A 23,218-nucleotide genomic window follows, 5' to 3' on the forward strand; every position below is an offset into this window, starting at 1 on the left:
GCTTTCGGCAGTGGACAGGGGTCAGCATGGGCACCCTGACTGGTCTGTGGCTACGCAGCCCCATACACAACAAACTGCGATGCACTGTGTGTTCTGACACCTTTCTATCAGAACCAGCATTCACTTTTTCAGCAAATTGAGCTACAGTAGCTCGTCTGTTGGATCGGACCACACGGGCCAGCCTTCGCTCCCCACGTGCATCAATGAGCCTTGGCCGCCCATGACCCTGTCGCCGGTTCACTGCTTTTCCTTCCTTGGACCACTTTTGATAGGTACTGACCACTGCAGACCGGGAACACCCCACAAGAGCTGCAGTTTTGGAGATGCTCTGACCCAGTCGTCTAGCCATCACAATTTGGCCCTTGTTCACTTGCTGCCACCCACTGACAGGTGCCATGATAACAAGATTATCAGTGTTATTCACTTCACCTCTCGGTGGACATAATGTTATGGCTGATCGGTGTATATATACACACACACACACACAAACACACTGTCCCCACACCCCTTGGCCCCCTCCCTTTAGCACACACCCAGGACTTCAATGTAACATGTCCACACTTGTTACCTCTTTGAACTAGTTGAAGTCAAAAGCTTGAGTATACTTGCTGGAAACTTTTTTGTTTTTGTCATAACTGACAATGTTTTACATCGTATACTTTTCTGTAAATTCTTGAAAATGAAAGCATGTGTTACATTGTACAAAACATAAGGAGTATCAAAGCAATGTTCAAGAACATTGAACATTTTCTCTAAATCTTGGATTCCTCAAAATATCCCTTTGCCTTAAAAGCAGCCTCACAAACACAAGGCATTCGGTTAACAAGTTTCAGCAGCATGTCTTCCCAGCTTTTCTGCAGCAGTTCCCAGATATGTAGGGCACTTGTGGGTAGCTTTTCTTTGACTCTTCTCTCCTGTTCGTCCCATACAAGTTCTATGGGATTGAGGTCTGGAGACTGGGAAGGCGTGGGCATTAGGTTGAGTACCCTTCAGTTGATGAAACATCTGTACTTCTAGTAGCATTTAGCTGAGCTGGTATTTCAGGGGCAGTTAATCGCCGGTTTCACAGACTTGTGGCTGGAATGAGCTTGTTCTCTGATTCTGAGGTTACCCTTGGCCTGCCTGACCACATCCAGTCCTCACGAGGGCCAGTTTCTGCAAATCATTTGATGGCCTTGACCACAGCAGTTATAGAAAGGTCATGTGCAAAGATCTTGTGATTTATCTTTTGACTTTTTAATTAGGCTCTTTTCTTTGCTGAGTGTACTTTGCCATTTTCTGCTCCCTTACATTCAGGAATGACAAACTTGTGCCTATGCTACCTAAATGTATAGTAATCATGGACCCTCAGAGGTTAACAATAATAGGTGAGAAAGTTAATTAGGTACCATGCTAGTTACCTCAGAGTACATCTAACAAGTACACTTTTATACTTAGACCAGTGTTCACTGTTATACACAATTCAGACTTAATGGACTTTACTTCGTATCAATGCTTAAATTGAATTTTTTATTGAATTGTAATACTGCACTTTAGTCATGCTTTTGTAAACTGTAAGGCTTTCACACACAGAGACAGTCACTGCGTTTTACCATTAGCTTCAGCCCACTTCTTAGTACAAAGCAACAATGTCACTGCGACAAATCTGTAATCAAGGAAGGACCCCAAGTCAGACTGCAGCTGCTTCTTTGTTTATTCATTTTTTGGAAAAAGGATTCAGAGATGAAGATGCAACTGTAAATACATAAAAACCATACAGAAGATAGAAGCTTCAACATACTGGCTTGTTAATTATATATAGGTTCTATACAGGCAGGGGTTCATATGCTGGTGATGCACCCCCTAGTGGCACACTGAGAGATTGCAGCTCTGTCTCTGTAAAAGGGTCCGGGGGAAAGCAGACGTTACTGTCTTTGAAGTAAATTTGGTCTCTTAAAAAAAAAAGATATATCCTAATTACATCTGATATACATCAGGGCAGCCTCCAGCCCTGATCCTGAAGAGTGACAGTACAGGGGAAAGCAGTATACTGGTATGACGTTGGGGGGTGGTATGGGAATGTGATTCTTGTACAGACAGAACATAAGCAGGACAAGCAGAGCAGAACACTAATAAGAATATAAATATTAAATTATAATAAATACAAGATTTTTTGCCTTTGCAGTTTAAGCTCTGAGACTTGCAAGAACAAACTGCCAACATCGTTTATTACTCATTTATTGAAATAATTCAAACCTGTTTAAAGAGAGAAAAAACAAACAAGCAAGACAAACATGATATATATTAAAATAAAAGGCAAAGGGATTGAAAAAATACTGGGAGAAAAAGCTGAATAAAACAAGAGAGGGATAGCATTCCCATGATAAAAACATCCTGGGTGTGTCTGCCAACTCAGGCCTGCTCTGCACAGCAAATCAGTCATCATACTACTACTACTACTACTACTACTACTACTACTACTACTACTAGTAGTAGTAATAAGTCATAATAATAATAAACAATAATAATACATGATAATAATAGTAGTAGAAGTAGTAAAAGGAATGGCATATCAGAGCTCTCTCCATACACAGCAGTGGCTTAAGTCTCAATATTCATGAGAGAGCAAGAGAGGGAGAGAACCCACAGATTGACCATCCCCTCCCAGTCTTTGTTCGATCTGTCCCCTCTTCCCTAGTCATCACCCCCTCCTGATCCCTTCTTGCCTCCCTCCCTTTCACTATCTCTCCCTCTCTCTCTCTCTGTCCTGCTCTCTCTCTCTCTCCCTCTCTGCATTTTCCTCTCCCTATCCCACTCTCCTCCTCTCCCTCAGTGTGCAGTGTGTATAGTGTTTCTTTGGGGTTGGCTCACGGACCGTTATTGCTGGATCGCGCACTGGGAGAGAGGGAGATGATGGAGGGAGGGGGTGGGGTGTTGGTTTGCATTGGGAGTAGCTTGTTGCTTATGTTGGCTTGATTTGGGCCAAGGTGATGGCTTGGCGAGAGAAAAGGGTAAGCAAAGGGAGGGCGTGGTGGAGCAGAAAGGTGAGTAGGGTGTATGGATGCAGGGAGGAAGGAGGAGGAGGAGGAGGGAGGCCAGAGGGAAGGAGGTTAGCGCAGGTCACTCTCCTCGCCCTCTATGGTCTTCTTAATGCGCAGCAGCATGGTAGTCAGCCACTGGTCCAGCCTGGAGATTGTGTCATATTCCTTCACCTGAGAGAGAGAGAGAGATAGATAGAGGAAGAGAGGACGTCAGGTTCAGTACTCTCACACAGACAGGTATATGGGACTAACAGGCAGACAGAGACACAGGGAAGTCAGGCTCACCGAGTCTGTGTAGGCCTCGATGTTCTGTTCCTCATAGGCGTCCAGCAGTTTCTGTCACAGCAGGAGAACCACCATCACCACCATAGCAATAATCACCATCATCGTCATCACAGCAGCAACAATAATTATATCAGAAGCATCAATTGTTAAAAAAATATATATTCTGAAGACAAATGTATACACAACATGTAAAGTGTTGGTCCCATGTTTCATGAGCTGCACTGAAAGATCCCAGACATTTTCAAAAAGCTTATTCTCTCAAATGTTGTGCACAGATTTGTGGACATCCCTGTTAGTGAGGATTTCTCCTTTGACAAGACAATCCATCCACCTGACAGGTGTGGCACATCAAGAAACTGATTAAACAGCACAATCATTACAAAGCTGTACCTTGTGCAAGGGGACATAATAAGGCCGCTCTAAAAAATGCAGTTTTGTCATGCTGATGCAGGAATGTTCACGCTGGTGGTACAACATTAGGGCCTAATTTATTTGTTGCATGTTGCCTTTATATTTGTGTTCAGTGTATAATGACAATCACAATAAATATTAGCATTAAGATTAGAGTTAGGGCCCTCTTCAAAAGGACAGAGGAAAAGGAGAAAGAAAACAGAGAGGCACACAAAGAGAGGGAGACACACAGACACTGACCTTAACCAGTTTGCATTCTCTGGAATCTGAAAAGGCTGGAAACATTTCCTCATATTTCTGTAGAGCCAGCTGGAGGAGACGGAGAGAGAGTCAATATACATATATATACACACACACATACATACATACATACATACATACTGACCACCTGAGACAATGACTGGGTTCCTGCCTGACATACTGAATGACTGCATTGCCCAACCTGGAGATACTGACCTTGGCATTGAGCATGTCCACACAGAAGTGGCACAACGCTGCCTTGAAGAAGTGCTCCTTGGCACTGTACTTCAGCAGAGTGCTGTCCATGGCATGGGTGCCAACCTACACACACACACACACACACACACACACACACACACACACACAGTGAGAGAGAGAGACAAAATAATTTTACAGGTCAGATAGAGGATTACAGCATTACATTTGAAGATACTATGCTGAAGTGTGCTGTACTGTTGACTATGCAATACTACACCGTACTGTACCACAGCTAAACTCTAAATATGTAAACCGTGCATTCTTAAGATGTGCTGCTCAATACAGTAATAGTGCAAAGGTTATTCGAAGTATTCGAATATTCGAATAGTAAAATCCCGTCCAGTATAGAAAATAATATTCGTGTATTCGCCAGAGTTTCAAAATGGCGGAAGGTGCACAAGCAGCACGCTCCTCCGCAGGAATGAAACCTAGAAACAAAACTTCAGTAGTCTGGAAATTCTTCAAAAGGCCATCCAACAACACAGTGTCCTGTCTGCTGTGCAAGAGCCAGCTGTCTTTTCACAACAGTACGAGCTCGATGCTGGAGCACTTAAAGAGAAAACATCCGCGCGGCGAAAGCGATTCGGAGGAAGATCTTCCAAGTAAGTTTAACTTCTGTTCGTATCATAATTACTTTCGCATTGGTTTTAACTAAGGATATATTTGACTATGTAACCTAATGTCCTGATATCACACAGGCGTCTTACAGCACACACAATGAGACAGTTCAGGCTCGTAAAGCAAATGGAAGCGCTATCTCCTACCTTCCCGCGGCGGCCGTGTTTTGCCAGAACATTTCATTTTGTTGTTGTTGTTTGCCCCAAAACCAGCTATTGCCACCCTTCTCTTTACTCGTGTTTGTGTCAGATAATCGTTTAAAATGACCCGGGTGTTCTCACTTTGTGCTTTCCGATACCGGGACATTTGAGCGATTTATCCGACAATTATCTGGAAAATAATGAATTACAATGCAAGACTGGTGATCGCCCTAAGAGTGACACAGCAAAACATGAACGGGTATTTAAGAAACATAATGCATTTGTGTTTCCACAGTAAACCATACAAAACCGCGAGTGCTGTATTATGTACTGTATTCCCAATTGTATTATTCAAGCTAATGTTTCGGTTGTTCAGCCTGCATCAGAACTGTGACTAAGGTTGAATGACCAAAACACCACACCTCCGCGTTTAAACAGAAAAGTGGGGCTTTTAAATGTGCGGTGCAGTTTTCCGTTTTTCATACGAACACTTTACTGAGCTACCGAGAGACTTTGTTTGTATTGCGAGCTTGCGGAGCTCCTCGCATAGCGTGGTGCAGGTCGAGCGCAGAGCTTCCTGTTGTTGTTGCGCTGCATTGTGGGAGTTGGAGTCTTTTTGGGCATCAATGTAGTCCCCTGCGTGCGCACTTCTGCCTTTCCCAGCCCCTCACTCCTTTAGAATATATTACAATGATGAAGTACAATATTTAATCTATAGCAGATTTGTGAGGTAGGACATTGAAAACAATTTACTTACAAAACAAAATATTTTGTTTACTACAGCTCCAATTAAATAACTGTACAATCATAATATGAAAGAACAGGATATCACCGAGTTGCAAAAACAATAATTATTCTTATTTGTAACTTCATTCTGACTTTTTCTCCACTTGCACTAAATCAACCAACTGCTTGAACACCATGACAAATTAAGACAAATATTGAAAGAGCCATTTAGGCAAACTAAAGTCAAATGTAAAATGGTCAAACAGTCGTATTCTGTAATGAATTAAACATTTCAAATTCCTAAAGGATTTTGGTTGTATCAGAGAATGTAGAAACGGTCAATCTTTGAGATGAAATTGATAAAAATGCAGACAGGTCAAATTATACAAAAACAGAAAATGTTTCCTCAGTGGAGGAGTTGTTTTTTTGTTTGGTTTTTAATGTTGAAGTGCAGAGCAGGCAAACTTTTCCGTGCTCCAACTCTGGGCAAAAACCTGTTGCTCCAGTGCTTGCTGCTACTCACTACACTACACTGTGCCATGCCATGCTACTCTAGACTACACTACAGTGTGTGGTGCCAGACTGTGGCTGTGGTGCCCACCTGCTCGTAGATCTCGATGGCTTTCTGATACTGCTCCAGCTGGGCTGCGTACGTGGCCACCTTCAGCAGACACTTATTGGCAGAGCTGAGGGGAAACAGAGCGTTACATACTGCACACACATTATTACTGCACAAAAACACACACACTACTAGTGTTGTCATGACACCAGAATTTTGACTTCGATACAGATAACAGGTTTAGTATCACAATACTTGATACTGGGAACGATACCAGGAGAAAAAAATAAATAATAATAATAATATTCTCTCTTAGTACACATGTTCTGCAGATATGTGTATTGCTGTGTGGTTGGAAAAAAAAATCTAGATCTATCCTTCTAGAATTGTGTTATTAATTTTTTAGTATTTTTTACAGTGATTATTTAAGTACAAATAGGCCCAGTTATTGTAATCTAATCTACACTTATACTTGCGTGCATCGCATCGCAGTGTACCTGTTAGACTCCTCTCCCTTGTAGTAGTCAGCCGCCTGTTCGTAGTGTGCAATGGCCTGCACATCGAGACAGAAAGAGGGATGAGTTCCCCTGCCACCACTGCAGGCACACTCATAAGCCACCGCGCTGACTGGACACGCCAGAGACACAATACACCCCCCCACCACCCCCGGGCAGACACAGACAGACAGGTCTAACCTTGTCGATGTCAACCAGCTCAGTCTCGTAGATCTCGGCGATGGAGATGTGGTGCTTTGCTGCGATGGTGAAACGACCCTGCAAGAGCCAGCAAGATCTCAGACAGAGGCAAACAGACTGACAGACACAGTCAGTCAGGCAGTCAGGCAGTCAGGCAGTCAGGCAGTCAGTTGAGTAGTGTATCAGTCAGTCACTCAATTGTGCCGAGAGTCAGTCAGTGTATCAGTCAGTCAATCGGTCGAGCAGTCAGTTGAGCAGTGTATCAGTCGGTCAGTCGGTCGGTCGGGCAGTGTATCAGTCAGTCAATCAGTCGGGCAGTCAGTTGAGTAGTGTATCAGTCAGTCACTCAATTGTGCAGAGAGTCAGTTAGTGTATCAGTCAGGCAGGCAGGCAGTGTAGCAGGTCAGTTCTCACCATGTCAGTGTAGATCTCTATGGCTCGGTTCAGACAATTAATAGCCTCTGTAGAGACAGAGAGCAGTAATAAGTAAATATGTAAATAACCCATAATAATAACAGTAGTGACAACAGTGACAGTGTGAGGGGAGGTGGGGCACCTTGGGGGTCGGCCTTCTTGAAGGCATTGCCGGCGTCGATGAAGTTGGTGGCGGCGTCGTGTTTGCTCTGCAGCTGCAGGTGGAGCCGCGCTGCCTGGGAGAACGCATTGCCCGCCGCTATGGAGAGAGGGACAGAGACTCTGTAATACACTGTGTATAAACTCTATTGTGCAAACTGCAATATATACAGCATCCCTCCCTCCACTCCTCCTCCTTCTCTCCTGGCCTCTTACCACTCCAGTTCTTGGCCATCTTGAACATGTTTGCAGCTCGAGCGTACATCTCACATGCTTCCTCCACCTTGGATGAGCCCCTGTGCACACAACACAACAACAGAGAGAGAGAGAAAGAGAGGGTACAAAAATGGAACTGTAGCACAATACAACAGCACAGTTACAATAGGGGGCTGTAGTAACAATGCAGTAGAATAGTCCTATTACAATAGAATAGGAAAGTACAGCAGACTACAACTACAATTAATAACCAGATTTATTAATATTAATATTATGTATGGCAGAGTTGGTCCGGTGTCGTTTATATTAGAGTTCAGGGGATCAGCTGATCGACTACAGACCACACATGCCCGGGGTAGGGCGAACTGGCTGCGTCCACCACACCACAGTACCGGAACATTTCACCAGTAAATATTGATCAAACACGGGCAAAACCACCGCGGTCCGAAACTGATGACTATGCAAGTCTTAAAAAAACACAGACAAACAATATACATGCGCTTGAAAAAGCACGAATTGTGATTTAACTTCTCTCCAATCAGACACCTCGAAAGTAGTGTTTATTAACTGTTTGTGACGAGCCTTTCATGTTTAGAGGTAGAACTCAATGGGAGAGAGAGCGAGAGGCCTACCCGCACTAAGCCCACAACAACACACATCCCCGGGTTTTCCTGAGCAGCCTGGTTTGTGAATGCATTACCCATCCCCCGCAGCCTCAAAACTCACCCAAATAGCGTCCCGAAGAAGGACGTGGAAGATTTAACTTTCTTTTCGGCCTCGGCAATGAGAGCCAGGGCCTCCTTCTCTTTCCCGGAGTTGTCCATATCTGCTTCCCCGCTGACAGTGCGCTGTGCTCCGGAGCGGTGGCGGGTCTGGGTGGCTGCGAGCTCCGTCAGCACCTGACAGATCGCACTGAGGCCGCGCAGGCGGAGACCAGTGTCACATGTGAGGGGCGCCTCAGTGTAGTGGGCGGTCAGGCGAGGGAGCAATGCCAAAATAACAGTAGAGCGCATGTAATAAATTTGCATTGCATTGACAATGTACACACCAGGGCGACTGTAGTAACAGTTTAGTAGAATAATAGACGGTTACCATTCAGGGCTACAGTATCAGTGCAGCAGAATACTGCAATAGAGGGACTGTCCTGCAGAAACAGTACATTAGAGCTGTAGTAACAGTATAGTAGAATTGTATTGTTACAATAGGGGACTGTAGTAAAAATGCAGTAGAATAGTCCTGTTTCAATAGGGGGCTGTAGTAACAGTAGAGACGTTGCTCCTGTTACAATAGGGGATTGTAGTAACAATACAGTAGGATAGGTCTGTTACAACAGGGGGCTGTAGTAACACTACAGTACAGTAATATAGGCCTGTTACAATGGGAAGATAAAGAAGTGCAGTACAATAGAATAGCCCTGTGATAATAATGGGCTACAGTGATACTGCTGTACAACAGTCCGGTTTCAATACAAAGCTTCAGTAAGAGGTTAGTAAAATAGTACTGTTGCAATTAGGGGCTGGGGTAAAAGTACACTGGGACAGACATGCTATACTTAACAGTACAATTACGTAGTCGGTAGTTGGAGTACTGTACAAATGGATAGTCAAAAAAGGGCTCTGCTGAGATTACACGTAGAGTTGTTGTATGTTGTATTATTTGAATATAATAATACATCTAATCATCATCATCATCACCACAATTATTATGAATAATAATAATACTAACATCATATTTTCGTTTTTCAAGTGGTCGAGAACATTAGAGCATGACCCTGGATGTCCCCGAATCATTTCCCGTTGAAAGGTGGTCGTGTGTGCGGACCTGTTTACCCCGAAATGGACGCGTTCGGACCCGGGCTGTGTTACTGCGGGCTGGTCTCGGTTACATCTCTATTGATGTATTAATTCGAATATTCGTTTACTTATTGATTTATTTATTTTCGTTTGAAGGAGCCCGCCGTGACCGGGTGAGTTGACACCGCTGACTTGCCGTAACCATGATCTCGTGTGGATAGGTAATGTTATTACTCTACCGGAGCCGCTTTTCAATGATCTAGTTGCGAGAAGACGGGTGCCACTAGATTGGTGATATATATCCCTTCCTGGTACACGACCAAACTGTGATGTGACTATTATTATTATTATTATTATTATTATTTGTCTATGATGAGGTGGTGTAAGTTGTGCGAATGTCTTCCAGACGGCTGCACTGCAGGTGTTCGATTGTTTCTGCAACAATAACAATAACAATAACAATAACAATAACATCTAGAATGTGATGTGTCCGAACATGCGTAGTGTGCATCATGTGACAGTTTCGGTGCCACGACTTTCAAAGGGACTACGACCTAAAGAAAAACCTCGTAGAAAAATTAATACATTAATCAGTTAAGTTGAATCAGTGTTTTCCTTCATCTAGGTAGTCAGTACCGCCGTTATGATGAGAGAACTGGATCTTGTTTTGGTTAAACTGAAATAAAGCAAACTTCGTGATTTATTTTTAAAAGGATGGAAATCTGGACATTTAGGACGAAATAGAGGTTGCTAGTTGGGTTCGATAGATAGGTCTTCTCCTGGGCTTTTAAATTAATCTGAATCTCACTGAACTGTAAACCACTAATTTGTATGTTAGCAAATTAATGAATTGTGTTTTAACTATTTGGGTCATACCTTTAACTCGACATGGTGGGCTACTATGTAGTACGGAAACGTATTAGGGAACGTTTCTTGAAAAAAATCAAATCAGGGTGAAATCGGGGGATTTATATTATGAGAAAAAAAGTCAGAATTTCTGCAATCGTTAAAGCATTAATTTGATCCATTTTGAAGAAGTTCCAGTTAATATTAGAATTTCAGACTTATTTTTTCTCAGAATATAACCCCCCTACCTGCTCCAGGGCATAACACGGCTACCAATAAGAGCACTTTTTCTTTCGCTGTCCTTTAGTCGTAGTCTTAGTAAGGTTGAATAAAATGTCTATGAGATAAAGTCACATTTTAGTCATGAACTTTTCTTTATTTTTAGTCTACTAAAAAATACCAAAATCTTTGTTTTTAATTTAAGTCGTTCTATTTAAAATCTGCATACATTAGAATTAAGACAGTTCTAATTTGTTAGCATTTAAATCCATACAATAATTGTGTGGCAACTTATTACTTACCAAAACATTTGAAGCAACGAACAAATTAATAAAACAGATAAGGAATCTTAACACTTACTCAAAGAATCATGGACTAACTTACATTACACATAATTTTGACCTCCAAAGGCTTTCCAGGTTTGTCTAAGAAAAAAATAAACACAAAAATCTTAATGGAATTTAATTTACTTCAAATTTGTTGTATTTTTTCCAGTCAGATTGTAGCCACATTCGGTTTCGTTTCCTGCAGTTCATATCTTACAAGGCGTTTTCTTATTTTTCTCATCGTATTTTAAGTGCTGCCAGATTCCAGCTTTCTTTCTTCCAAGTACTGAATGAGTGGTTACTCACAAGTTAGGAACTAACCAGTTGTATCGACTTTGCCAGGTAGTCTAGCTGCTAAAAAAGAAAACATGTTATAGAAAATATAACTAGCTTTTATCGAACACTCTCTTTTTGATCAAATATTTGTATTTATTTTGGAGGAAATGTTCCTACTCTCAAAACTCTTGACTCTCCTTAACTTTTCCAGCTCCTCCTTCACTAGCCCATGCTGTAGATCCAATTAGATCCAATTAGCCAATGATAAGCATGCACTGCAGGGCTGCCTAGGATTGGGTGCTGCTGTTTGACAGATAGGCAGGCGATGCAAAAGGTGAAGGAGAACGATTTTTAGTCACTTTTTCACAAACGAAAATGCAAAAACATGTAGTCATCGTAATTTTGGATAATTTTACTCGGATTTTTGTCTTCGTTTACTAAAATGAAAAACAATTTGTTGATGAACATTGTCATCATCAATTTCATACAAAATGTACACTACTCTCTCCTTCTCTCCCTCTGTATCACTTTGTCTCTCTCTGCCCATGTCTCTGTAACATGTACTCATTCATTCACTGATGCCCTGTCTAACTGGTCTGTGTATGTCTGTCTGCCTGCAGGTCCGCGCTCCCTCACTCCTTCTCCCGCCTCACGACCTTCCAGCCGTCGGTTGCTGACGATGGATTTCCCAACCTACACGCTGTCCTCCAGTCTGGGTGCTCCCCTGAAGAGGCGCGGGGAGCGAGGGGGGCCGGCGGGAGGTGGGGGAGGCAACATGTCGGGGAGGCCGCTGTACTGCCCCTCGGCGGACCGGCGCAAGTCCAAAGTGTGGAACTACTACACCCAACTGAGCGAGAGCCACGTGGAGTGCAATGTGTGCAAGAAGCAGCTGTCCTTCCACAACAGCACCACCACCATGAGGGAGCACCTGGTCCGCAAGCACAGCATCCGGGACAACGGCCCCGCCGCCCCTGTCCCCCCCATCGGACAGCCGCCTCCCCCCTCCGCCCTGCTGGCCCCCCCAGCCCCTCCCCCGGCCCCCAGCGTCTTCCTCTCCCCCAGTAACAGTGCAGGGACCACGGCAGCTGCTGCTGCTGCCACGACGACCATGCTGCAGGCAGGGGGGGTGTCGGTGAAGGAAGAGGCGCAGGAGGCGGAGATCTCGGCAGAGGGGGGCGGCGGTGCAGGAGTCGGGGGGGGCGAGGCCAAGCGTCCACGCACCAGCTGCTCTGTTCTTCACATGGGAGCGGGGGGTCTTATTTCATCAGATCCAGACCTGTTGCATCCTCCTACTCATGCCCCTCCCCCCTCCTCCTCCTCCTCCTCCTCCTTCCCAGGCCTGCTGTGCCCGGATGGCGGGGGGGCCCGGGGCGGGGGCAGTAAGCGGGTGGGGCTGCTGACAGAGCTGCTGCTAGAGATGGTGTTCCGGGACCTGCAGCCTCTGTCGCTAGTGGAGGAACGGGGGTTCCGGCTGCTGCTGGGCTGCCTGGAGCCACAGTTCGCCCCCCCCTCTCCATCGCAGCTGGGCAGCCTGCTGTGGCACCGCTACCACGGTCTGAAGCAGCTGCTGGAGACGCATCTGCAGAGCAGCCTGCCCTCCCGCAGCCTGGCACTGTGTGCGGAGCGGTGGCGATCGCTAGGTGGGGGGGGCACGGTGGGGCGGCTGTACCTGACCGTCAGCGTGCACTTTGTGGATCGGGACTGGCGCCTGGCCCGCTGTGTGCTGGAGACCCGGGCCCTGCCAGAGCTGGGGGAGGCAGGGGGCGAGGAGGGGGGAGGGGCCCAGCTAGGGGACATCCTGCGCTCGGTGCTGTCAGAATTTCGGCTCCCTGAGAGTTCTGTGTTCTGTGTCGTCCATGACAACGTTCTGACCGGTGACTTGGGCAGAGAGGGAGGCGAAGGGGGAAGACAGGAGCAGGAGGAGCCTCCCCAGGACAAGCACCCCCCCTCCCCACTGCTTGCGCCTCCCCCTGCCCCACCCATGCTGCCGGCTGGCTGGGCGGGGCTGTGCTGCGTGGGGGCGGCACTGGCGCAGTGTGTGCGGGAGGGTCTGGCAGCTGAGCCTGTGAGGCAGGTGCTGGCGGCCGCGAGGCGCATCGTGTGGCACTTCCAGCAGGATGCCCGTGCCGCCGCTGCGCTCAACCCCAAGGCCGAGGCAGCCAGCAAGGCAGGGGCGCGATTGGTGCTGGACGAGCCAGGCCGCTGGGCCTCGGCGCTGGAGATGTGCGAGAGCTTGCTGGAGCTGAAGTGGGTGGTGAGCTCGGTACTGGAAGAGCAGGAGGCGGGACCCAGCCTGGCTGACCACCAGTGGCGGCTGCTGCAGGAGCTGGTGCCCGTGCTACGGACCGTGCGCATCGCCTCCGCCTTCCTGAGTGAGGAAGCCAATGCGCCGCTGTCTGCCCTGCTGCCCTGCCTGCATGGCGTGGCGCGGCTGCTGGCCCAGCGCATGGCGGAGAGCTGCAGCCCGGCGGCACGCACCGTGATGACACAGCTGCGCGCACAGATGGAGGAGCGCTGGCGGCTGGGCGAGGAGGATGAGGGAGAGGGCGGAGGGTTGGATAGTCCGGCCGTGCTGGCCTCTTTCCTGGACCCACGCTTCAAAGAGCTGCGCTTCCTGAGCCCTGCCGCACGCAGCCGCCTGCATGACCGTGTCAAGGAGCTGCTGTCCACCCAGCGCCAGCCGCCTGAGGACAGGGGCAGGGGGAGAGGTGGGGGGGAGGAAGAGGACAGACAGAGGGAGGGCGAGGGGCTGGAGGTGGAGCTGGGGTTAGGGTTGGGGTTGGGTTTGGGGTTGGGCGCATCCCTCCCACCTTCCACGGTGCCCCCTCTGGACTCGCCAGTCTCCTGCGGCTCCGGGGAGGAGGGCGAGCTCATCCTGGTGCAGCAGCAACAGGGGGGAGGTGGGGGTGGGGCTCCCCAAGTAGCCGTAGCAGCGTCGCCCCGACTGGCGGACAAAGCTCTGGGGTTGGGGGGGGCGGTGGTGACGGGGAGGGTGGGACCCAAGGGGGAGCTGCAGCTGCTGCCCCCCAGCCCGGCGCCCCAGAGCCTGTACGACCTGCTGCTGGGTGAGGACCCCACAGAGCGCCGGCCCGAGATCCACACACAGCTGGAGAACTACATCGCCGAGCCGCTGTGCCGCCGCAGCCTGTCGCCGCTCGACTGGTGGCGTGCCAAGGAGCACCGCTTCCCCGCGGTCGCCCAGCTGGCCAGGCAGTACCTCGCCGTGCCTGCCACTGCCGCCCCTGCCACCCTGGCCCTGGCGCCACGAGACCCTCCCACCGCCCTACGCAGGGCCGCCTTGGGACCAGAACACCTCGACCACATCCTCTTCCTGCACCAGAACTGTGACTACCTGGAGCGGCTGCGGGGGGGCGGGGCTGGAGGGCGGCGGGAGGGCGGAGGACACAGCGGGCACAGCCAGCAGGCCAGGGAGAGCCTGTACCAGACGCTGGTGTCCTATGAGAACAAGACGTGGGGGGCTGGGGAGGAGCTGTGAGGGAGGGAGGAGAGGAGCTCTCTGGGCCATTTGCTTTATATCTTCCTCTCCCCTCTGTCCAGCCCTGGGAAGCCCACCACGATGGAGACAGTGAGAACAGTGACTGGCACAGGTAGAGCAATGACTGTGTGGCGTTATTTATTTGGGGGGGGGGACGGCAGACCAGCAGGGACCCACAGAGCGCCCCAAGCCCCAACACTGACTACGAACGGTGATGACTGACTGTTAAACAGCATCCCTCCAGTCCTCCTTGCTCCTCTAACAATAACCCCTGCCCCCTTTCCTGTCACATTGTGTACAAGATTAACTGGCTGCATAAAGAAACAATAAAATTAAATAATGTGCTGTGTTTAAGATTCTGTATATGTAAATATTTATATTTGTGTTGATTTGAATGTCTGTACATAACATTACATTGTGGAAACAAGGATATATTTGGATATCTGGCAATGTATGCGTGCACTGTATATAATGTATAGACACCTGGATCTAGTGGTTTACAGTAGAGGGGCCCAGACTGGAGCCAGCGCTGTGGGGACTATAGTATAGTATAGAGCCCAGACTGGAGCCAGCGCTGTGGGGATTATAGTATAGTATAGAGCCCAGACTGGAGCCAGCGCTGTGTGGACTATAGTATAGTATAGAGCCCAGACACTCAGACTCGGGGATAGTTCAACTCTTTATTATAGTGATGTTTTTTAACAATTGTAATTTGATACATCAAATGTGTTTTAAATCTGGATCAAGTAATAAAAAGAGAACAGGAAGACAAGATAAATGTGACAGACAGAGTTTGAAATGCAGCGCTCCTGAGACAGAGCCATGTCCAAGTGTACTGTACGTATACTAACCCTTTAACCCTTAGTGGAGTCTGACATAAGAGCATTTGTGCAGTGAACCGATCACAAACTGATTTGAATGAAAAACTATAGGTGACATCTGCACACTGATACATGGTCTCGTCCTTCAAGCTCAGACAGTACCTGGACACACAAATCAGTACAGTACAGTGAGCTAGTTAAGGGAAAAAATGTTATTTAACACTCAAGATACTTTAAAAGATTTTATGCCACTGGCAAAAACAGGACTGATTAAAGTTAAACATTTTCCATTGATCCATTAAGCAAGGAAAGACCTCTCTGTGACGAGTCTGATCCAGTCCAGTCACTCATTAAGTGAGCTCTGGTCCCCCAGGAGCTGAGGGGTATACCAGCTGCTTGTTTCAGGTGATCTCTGATTGGCTGAAGTGACCACAATGGCCAACCTGTTCAGCTGGCCAGACTCCACCCCCGGGCAGAATGCTGCCCTTCCTTCCTCCTTCAAGTCACTGATTGGCCCGTGCTTCTCAGGAGGCTCCACCTTGACTGCCTGCTGCCGGTGAGTCTTCATGTGAGCATTTCTGCTCTTGATTTTTCGAAACACCCTGAGAGAGAGGGTTAGAGAATACATATACAGATATCTAAATATACATTAAATACATAGAGAGAGGTTAATGGATGTATATATATATATATATATATATATATATATATAGAGAGAGAGAGAGAGATGTATGGTTAAAGCAGGATGAAGGCGACGGGATACACTCAGGTGGTTCATGGTAGAGAGTTGTGTAGAGAATACAATGTGAGGTTTCAATACAGAGACAGACACTACAGTACGAGATTGTCATTTTTGTGTGAAGCTTCAAACACAGAGAGTTAATGATGGCCCCTCTCCCCCAGTAGCCTCTCACTTCCTACAGTCCTGGCAGGTGTACTCCATTGCATCCTCAGTGCTGGCCTGGTCCTGTCTCCCCAGGGACCGCCTGGTGCCCTCCGTCTTCAGCGCCTGCTCCTGGGGGACACTGGGGGACTTGCCGCCCTGCAAGTGCACACTCTGACAGACAGACAGTTTGAGTAATAGCATGTGTGTGTGCCTGCATGAATGTGTGTGTAGCGGGGACACACTCACGGGCCCGGCTGTGTCCTTGGTTTGGGCTGCCTGGCTGAGCTGCTTGAATTTCTTCAGCCTCTTCATGCTGTAGTAGTACTCCACACACTGAGACACACTCTTTCTCTGCAACTGACACACAAGACTCAGGAGCACAGCAGCCATAGTACCATAGTGGACCCCCCCGGTCCAACATTACAGAGAGACACAAAGACACGCACTGATGTGTAGAGACACAGATAACGCACTGCTATGCAGAGAGACAGACAGACGCGCATGCACTGCTCGACAGACACTGACACTGTCTCTGTGTGAGTGTGCGTTTCAGTGTATGTGTGCTTCTGTGTGCCAGTGTGAGTGTGTATGTCCTCACCACCCATTGTATGAGCTGGAAGTCCCTGTGGTGCTTCACCAGTGCCCGGCTGAACAGACGCTGCTCCTTGGGGCTCCAGTGGTCCGAGCCTGTGGCGGGGCACAACCTGAATAATCAGTCCCCTTTAACGTGGTACAGGCACTGTTAACACAGAACAACTACCACAGTTTTATCAATGTGCCCATGTATTGGTAGGAGCGTGTGCGTAAATCAGCTGTGATTTCTAAATTTGAAGTAGAAAACAATACAGTACCATTACGCTTCCATTACTGTAGTGTGTAGCAGAGCAAAGTACACAGACCAGCACAGCCCAGCAAAGGCCACAGTACTACACACAGTCCCAGTACAGCCCTATACAGTTATACCACAGCACTGGTACGCCACACTGCTCTCATGTGTGTGTGGTTATTCCAATGTATGTAGTTGCAATCTATATATGCTGTACACTGTTCCAGTCCATTATACTAAAGCCCAGTCCAGTGTACCTGCATAGTGGTAGTCCCGCTGGGGGTGTGAGGGCCAGCCCCTTTCATCAGCCCCTTTCATCAGCAGCAGCTCCAGAGCAGCCTGCAAAAACACACACTCTGTATTTCCAGTACACACACCGTGTAATGACTGTATGTGTAACACACGCAGACAGAGACCGTGTGCTCACCAGGACGTCCCCCCGTGTTTCGTGCAGGCAGTGCAGCGCTAGCTCCGTGTTAGTGCCCCCTCCTGGCATTGCACTGGAACAGCACAGGTCCAGCAGCTCCTCCACTGAGACACGGAGGCACAGAGACACAGAGACGTACAGAGAAACATAGACAAAACCTCAAAGAAAGAGTGACTGTGGGAGTGGGGGCTCATGAAGGCTAGACTAGACTGCATGTCGTGTCTGTTGTCTTTGGGCTTATAGTGTAGCAGGGACAGGCAGTGTGTGAGTGCGCAGCAGTGTGTGTGAGTGTGTGTGGCTCACCCCGGTGCTGTGTGTGGGCGCTGGAGGCCAGGTCCCCCCAGGGAGCCCACATCAGCTGGGCTGGGTGTGGGTCGTAGAGAACCAGAGCCGTGCTACGCAGCAACGGCAACTCCGCCTGGAACCGCCGGCCCAGATTGATCCGCCTGCAATACACGGAGCACACTGAACACACAACACTGCTCTCACTAGACGCACTGCAAACACACATGCACTCATACACACTCAGTCACAATAGTGGACACTCACGGCTCTATGTTGATCACTGTGTCGTCCATCACCAGGGAGATACTATGGCTGGTGTCTGAGGGGCAGAGAGAGGCAGGCAGTGAGACACAGACAGACAGAGTGCAGTCCAGAGAGAGGCAGGCAGTGAGACAGAGACAGACAGACAGACAGTGCAGTGAAGAGAGGCAAGCAGTGAGACAGAGACAGAAATTTTGATTCAGACACAGGGGGGGAAAGAGACGGGCAGTGGCCCACAGACCCATGGTGGCGGTGTACGTGCTGAGGGGCTGGGGGCCGGGGTGGGCCTGTGCGCAGGTGCTGAAGTACAGGCCGGTGCCGGGGCGCAGGGGGCTTAGCATGGGAGGAGGGGTGTAGGGGGGCGGCTGGAAGTCCGGGTTCAACAGGTGGTCGGCCAGGTAGACTGGGGAGCGCAGCTGGCTGGAGTACCCCCCCGGCATCCTGAACCAGGGCCTCCCTCCCCGCCAATCTCCTGCCTCTTTCTCCTCCTCCTCCTCCTGGTCAAAGGCGGTGGGCACGGGGGGGGGAATGAAGAGTGTCTTCATTAACTCGAGCTGGCGACTTCTCCTGCTGCCCCCCGCCTCCCTCTCGCCTCTCTGTGCCTGGGGGGGACGGGACACAGGACAGCCAGAGAGGAGGGTGTGAGAGACGGCAAACCTGACCAGACCGCCCACCTTCCTACCACTCCCTACCTCCCTTCCTCTCTTCCACTCCCTCTCTCCACCACCCTCTCCACCTCTGCCTACCTCTCTCACTGTATGTGGGGACAGCGGTGTGGTGCCGGGGGTCTGCTCTGCTGGTCCTGGAGGCTGTGGGACCGGAACAGACACCGGGAGGACCAGTGGAGGCAGGCCCAGCGCATCCAGACTGGACCAAGCCGCACCAGGAGCCCCGTGGCTGGCCTGGCCCTCTGTCTCTGGAGAGGGTCGCTCCTCTTTGATGCTGGAGCCACTCTGGGGTTGACCCCAACTCTGCCCTCCATGTGCTGACTGCTCACACTGCCCCCTGCAGGACAAGACACAAATACATTGAGACTGACACACCTACACTACTCTATCACACACACAGACACATTTACAGTGACACATATATGTGTAAACTAAAACACACACACATTTACACACTACTGTTTTCATCACTTCTCTGCATCTCTCTCTCCGTGTGTGTGTGTGTGTGCGTGGTGCTACGATGCTGGGTGCAGCCCAGTCTTACCCTAGCATTGTACAGTGAGCTCTTGCTGCCTCTCCCTGTCCCCCCTCTGCTGTACCGCTTCCCTGAGCCTCCACTAGCTGCATGGACACACACAGGCTTCTCTCTCAAACACAGAAACACAAATCTCTCTCCCCACTCTCTCTACTGAACCAATCACCTCGCTGCTTTCTAACACAGCCCACTCTACTGGACCAATCACCTCTCTCCGTTTTACCCCACCCGACCAATCCTGCTATTTTCTGTCACTACACAATTTATCTTCCAATATACATCTTGCGTGGACCGGTTGCAGTACCTGTTGGGGCTGGCAGGGGGAGCTGAAAGAGGCCATGGCCACCTGGCTGGGTGACACCAGGCTGGGAGGGAGGCGTGGTCTGTGTCGCTGGGAGGTGAGGCGTGGCAGGGGCAAAGGAGGGGCTGGCTTCTCTGTCCCCTTGGCCTTCTTCCGTGCTCTCTTCTTCAGCTCCACCCTGAGAGGAGGAAGAGAGGGAGCAGGCCGGGCGGGGCTGCTCTGCACATAGTGTGTGGGGCCTGTGCGGGGAGGGGTGGGGTTAAGAGTGAAGGCAGGGCTAGAAAGGGGGGTGGGGTCAGGACTGTAGCTCTGGCTTGGTTTACAAATGGGGTTTAAAGGGGAGGCAGGGTTAGGAGTCAGGCTGGGACTGGGATTAGAATTTAAATTTAAATTACTAGGGGAGTGGCTGTAACTGGGGCCAGGGTGGGAAAGAGGGGCAGGGATAGAATAGGGGATGGGGTCAAAAGCTGGGATGGGTTCCGAATGGGTGTGGCCTTCGAGAGTGGGGGGCGTACACTCCGGGTCCAACAGATCGTGGATCAGGACCTTGGCCGGCTTCTCCTGGGCAAGGGTGGGCGGCTGGGAGGCCAGGTCGGGCTGAGCAGCGCCAGCAGGGGGGAAGGCCTGCGGGGACAGGATCTCATCCAGCGCCTGGAGCTCCGACACTGGGAACTCAAGCCCTGCCGCCCAGCTCAGACCACCCCCTGGAGGCCTGACACTGACCCTCGTACCGGTCCCCGCTCTGGCACTCGCACTGGGCTCGAAACCCAGGTTGGGCCCCCACTGTGGGATGGAGAGGGCGAGCGGCGAGGGCTCTAACTCGCTAGCTGGGTACACCCCGCCCCCATCCTCACTCCAGGGGTCCAGAAGCAGGAAGGAGTGCACCGGGGCGGGGGAGGGGATGGAAGAGCAGGAGTAGGAGGGCACGGAGGGGTATAGGGGGTACCCGGAGGCCTGGGTGTGAGAGGTACTGGCCGGACTGGGCTGGTTGGGCGCACTGGGTGGGGAGGGGGACAGGAAGATGGAGTGATAGTCAGACATGCTGCACAGGGGCTGCCCGGAGGGGGAGTGGCAGGTGGCGCAGTGGCGCAGCAGGGAGCGCCCGTCACAGTAGCTCTTATAGCAGCCGGGCTCCCTGCACGAGAACGGCCTCCTCTTCTGGTGAGTGAGCAAGTGGCCAGAGCTGCAGACATAAGGCACTGTTACTGGCACTGCTACTTATATTACTGCTTATACTGCTGCTATTACTGCTTATAATGCATACTGCTAAAAATGGAAAATAGAGTTACATTTGCTATACATATTTTAACTATTATGTGATGAGTGAGCGATATCAAAACCTGTTCAAGTTGATGATGTTCTGGTACTAGCAGAAACAGAGTATAACGATGGACTCACAGGTGGTCTTGCCTCTTGAAGGCGCGGGAGCAGAGTGGGCAGGGGTGTGGGCGGTCCTGGCGGTGGGTGAGCAGGTGCTTGTTGAGGGCGCTGGTGCTGCCGAACACCTTCTCACACAGACAGCAGGCCTGACCCGGCGTCCTCACCGCCCACGCAGGCGCCGCACCGGACCCACCCAGACACTCGGGCGAGACTGTGGGGCAGGGAGAGGCAGATATCACGTACACAGGGGAGAGACTGCGATTAAAGAGATGCAGTCTGGAGAGATAAAGTGCTTATCCTGTTACAGGGGAGCATGACTTATTCCTATTTTTATTAATGTTATTATTATTTGTTATGTCTTATTCATCTCCCCAGCTATACAGTTGAAGCAGTGGCTCATTCAGAAACAGACTGGCGATGTGTGCAGGCTCCCAGTGAGTCCCATCAGCCACTGCACTGTGGCACTCTCACCCTGGACTCCTGGCACCTGTATTATTTGGGCTATTGCACTTTTCTACAGATTGGTTCAGTCCCTTTCATTGCCGGGCACTAGAATTACCTCTCATTACCCTTTACCTTTTGTTGGTGTGCAGTTTTTGCTTTTATCACGTTTTGTTTATTTGATTTGAGCACGTTTATTTTAAAGTTAATTGTTTTAGTTTTGTTAAAAATCACAAGATTTTAAAATTTTTTAAGTGATTTTAAGAACTGATATTTTAAACGATTTTAATCATAAGTATTAAAATTGGAATTGTTTTTATTCATGCAATGTAAAATACTTAACCCAATAAACAGTATCTCATTACCCTGTGCTCTAATCTGCTGTAGATGTAGGTCCTGTATCTAGGGCACTCCCTATAATTTGTGATATTGCAGAAATTGTGTATCCAGCAAATGTAGGTGTCTGTGGCAATATTTACACCAAAGGGTCATCGTCAGTCACTGTGTTTAAAAATCATCTGCAGATATAATTTAATGACATTACCCAATTTTATTAATGTATACAATCTTGTTCATACAACTACTGTATGTACACTTCCAATCTACTGTGCGCTTGTAGCTAGGAGATGGTTGATTACTAGGGGTAGTATAGTTTAAGACTATATTTAAAGAGTCAAACAACACTGAATACATCAGTGTGCTTTAGATCGTGCAATGGTGTCCTAAGGGATAACGTGCAGAGGGAAATTGTTCTATACAGCCCACATCACAATTGCAAGGGGAACGCTGATGGTTTTTAAATCACAGTAGCATAATTGTGCTTTCTTTCCTGCAATGTGGTCTGTTTTGTCCACCACTCGGCCGTGCTTTTTAAATATACACTCACCTAAAGGATTATTAGGAACACCTGTTCAATTTCTCATTAATGCAATTATCTAACCAACCAATCACATGGCAGTTGCTTCAATGCATTTAGGGGTGTGGTCCTGGTCAAGACAATCTCCTGAACTCCAAACTGAATGTCTGAATGGGAAAGAAAGGTGATTTAAGCAATTTTGAGCGTGGCATGGTTGTTGGTGCCAGACGGGCCGGTCTGAGTATTTCACAATCTGCTCAGTTACTGGGATTTTCACGCACAACCATTTCTAGGGTTTACAAAGAATGGTGTGAAAAGGGAAAAACATCCAGTATGCGGCAGTCCTGTGGGCGAAAATGCCTTGTTGATGCTAGAGGTCAGAGGAGAATGGGCCGACTGATTCAAGCTGATAGAAGAGCAACTTTGACTGAAATAACCACTCGTTACAACCGAGGTATGCAGCAAAGCATTTGTGAAGCCACAACACGTACAACCTTGAGGCGGATGGGCTACAACAGCAGAAGACCCCACCGGGTACCACTCATCTCCACTACGAATAGGAAAAAGAGGCTACAATTTGCACAAGCTCACCAAAATTGGACAGTTGAAGACTGGAAAAATGTTGCCTGGTCTGATGAGTCTCGATTTCTGTTGAGACATTCAGATGGTAGAGTCAGAATTTGGCGTAAACAGAATGAGAACATGGATCCATCATGCCTTGTTACCACTGTGCAGGCTGGTGGTGGTGGTGTAATGGTGTGGGGGATGTTTTCTTGGCACACTTTAGGCCCCTTAGTGCCAATTGGGCATCGTTTAAATGCCACGGCCTACCTG

At 48.9% G+C, this 23,218-nt stretch overlaps 3 protein-coding genes across 3 annotated transcripts; 1 reads left to right on the forward strand and 2 right to left on the reverse strand.

Annotated features, from left to right (window-relative positions):
- Positions 1-1,675: 1,675 nt before the first annotated feature.
- Positions 1,676-8,765, reverse strand: LOC136749451 (alpha-soluble NSF attachment protein). Its single transcript, XM_066703754.1, has 11 exons — positions 8,468-8,765; positions 7,742-7,821; positions 7,509-7,625; positions 7,367-7,413; positions 6,953-7,030; positions 6,755-6,810; positions 6,300-6,384; positions 4,173-4,277; positions 3,957-4,025; positions 3,306-3,356; positions 1,676-3,191 (listed from the first exon to the last, which is right to left on the reverse strand). Exons 1-11 carry the CDS (start codon positions 8,752-8,754, stop codon positions 3,090-3,092), a joined length of 1,077 nt encoding a protein of 358 aa, XP_066559851.1. The 5' UTR covers positions 8,755-8,765; the 3' UTR covers positions 1,676-3,089.
- Positions 8,766-9,512: 747 nt separating this feature from the next.
- On the forward strand, positions 9,513-14,697 carry zbed4l2 (zinc finger BED-type containing 4-like 2). Its single transcript, XM_066705701.1, has 2 exons — positions 9,513-9,707; positions 11,822-14,697. Exon 2 carries the CDS (start codon positions 11,881-11,883, stop codon positions 14,695-14,697), a length of 2,817 nt encoding a protein of 938 aa, XP_066561798.1. The 5' UTR covers positions 9,513-9,707; positions 11,822-11,880.
- Positions 14,698-15,373: 676 nt separating this feature from the next.
- On the reverse strand, positions 15,374-21,653 carry znf541 (zinc finger protein 541). The gene is given in 13 exon segments (XM_066705702.1): positions 15,374-16,120; positions 16,433-16,822; positions 16,881-17,091; positions 17,488-17,569; positions 17,658-17,761; positions 17,961-18,103; positions 18,207-18,631; positions 18,634-18,742; positions 18,959-19,208; positions 19,471-19,492; positions 19,711-20,890; positions 21,106-21,298; positions 21,647-21,653. Coding segments are annotated over 13 exon segments (3,375 nt in total). The 3' UTR covers positions 15,374-15,861.
- Positions 21,654-23,218: the final 1,565 nt, after the last annotated feature.

Source organism: Amia ocellicauda, chromosome 5, assembly GCF_036373705.1.
Source record: "Amia ocellicauda isolate fAmiCal2 chromosome 5, fAmiCal2.hap1, whole genome shotgun sequence".
Taxonomy (NCBI): Eukaryota; Metazoa; Chordata; class Actinopteri; order Amiiformes; family Amiidae; genus Amia; species Amia ocellicauda.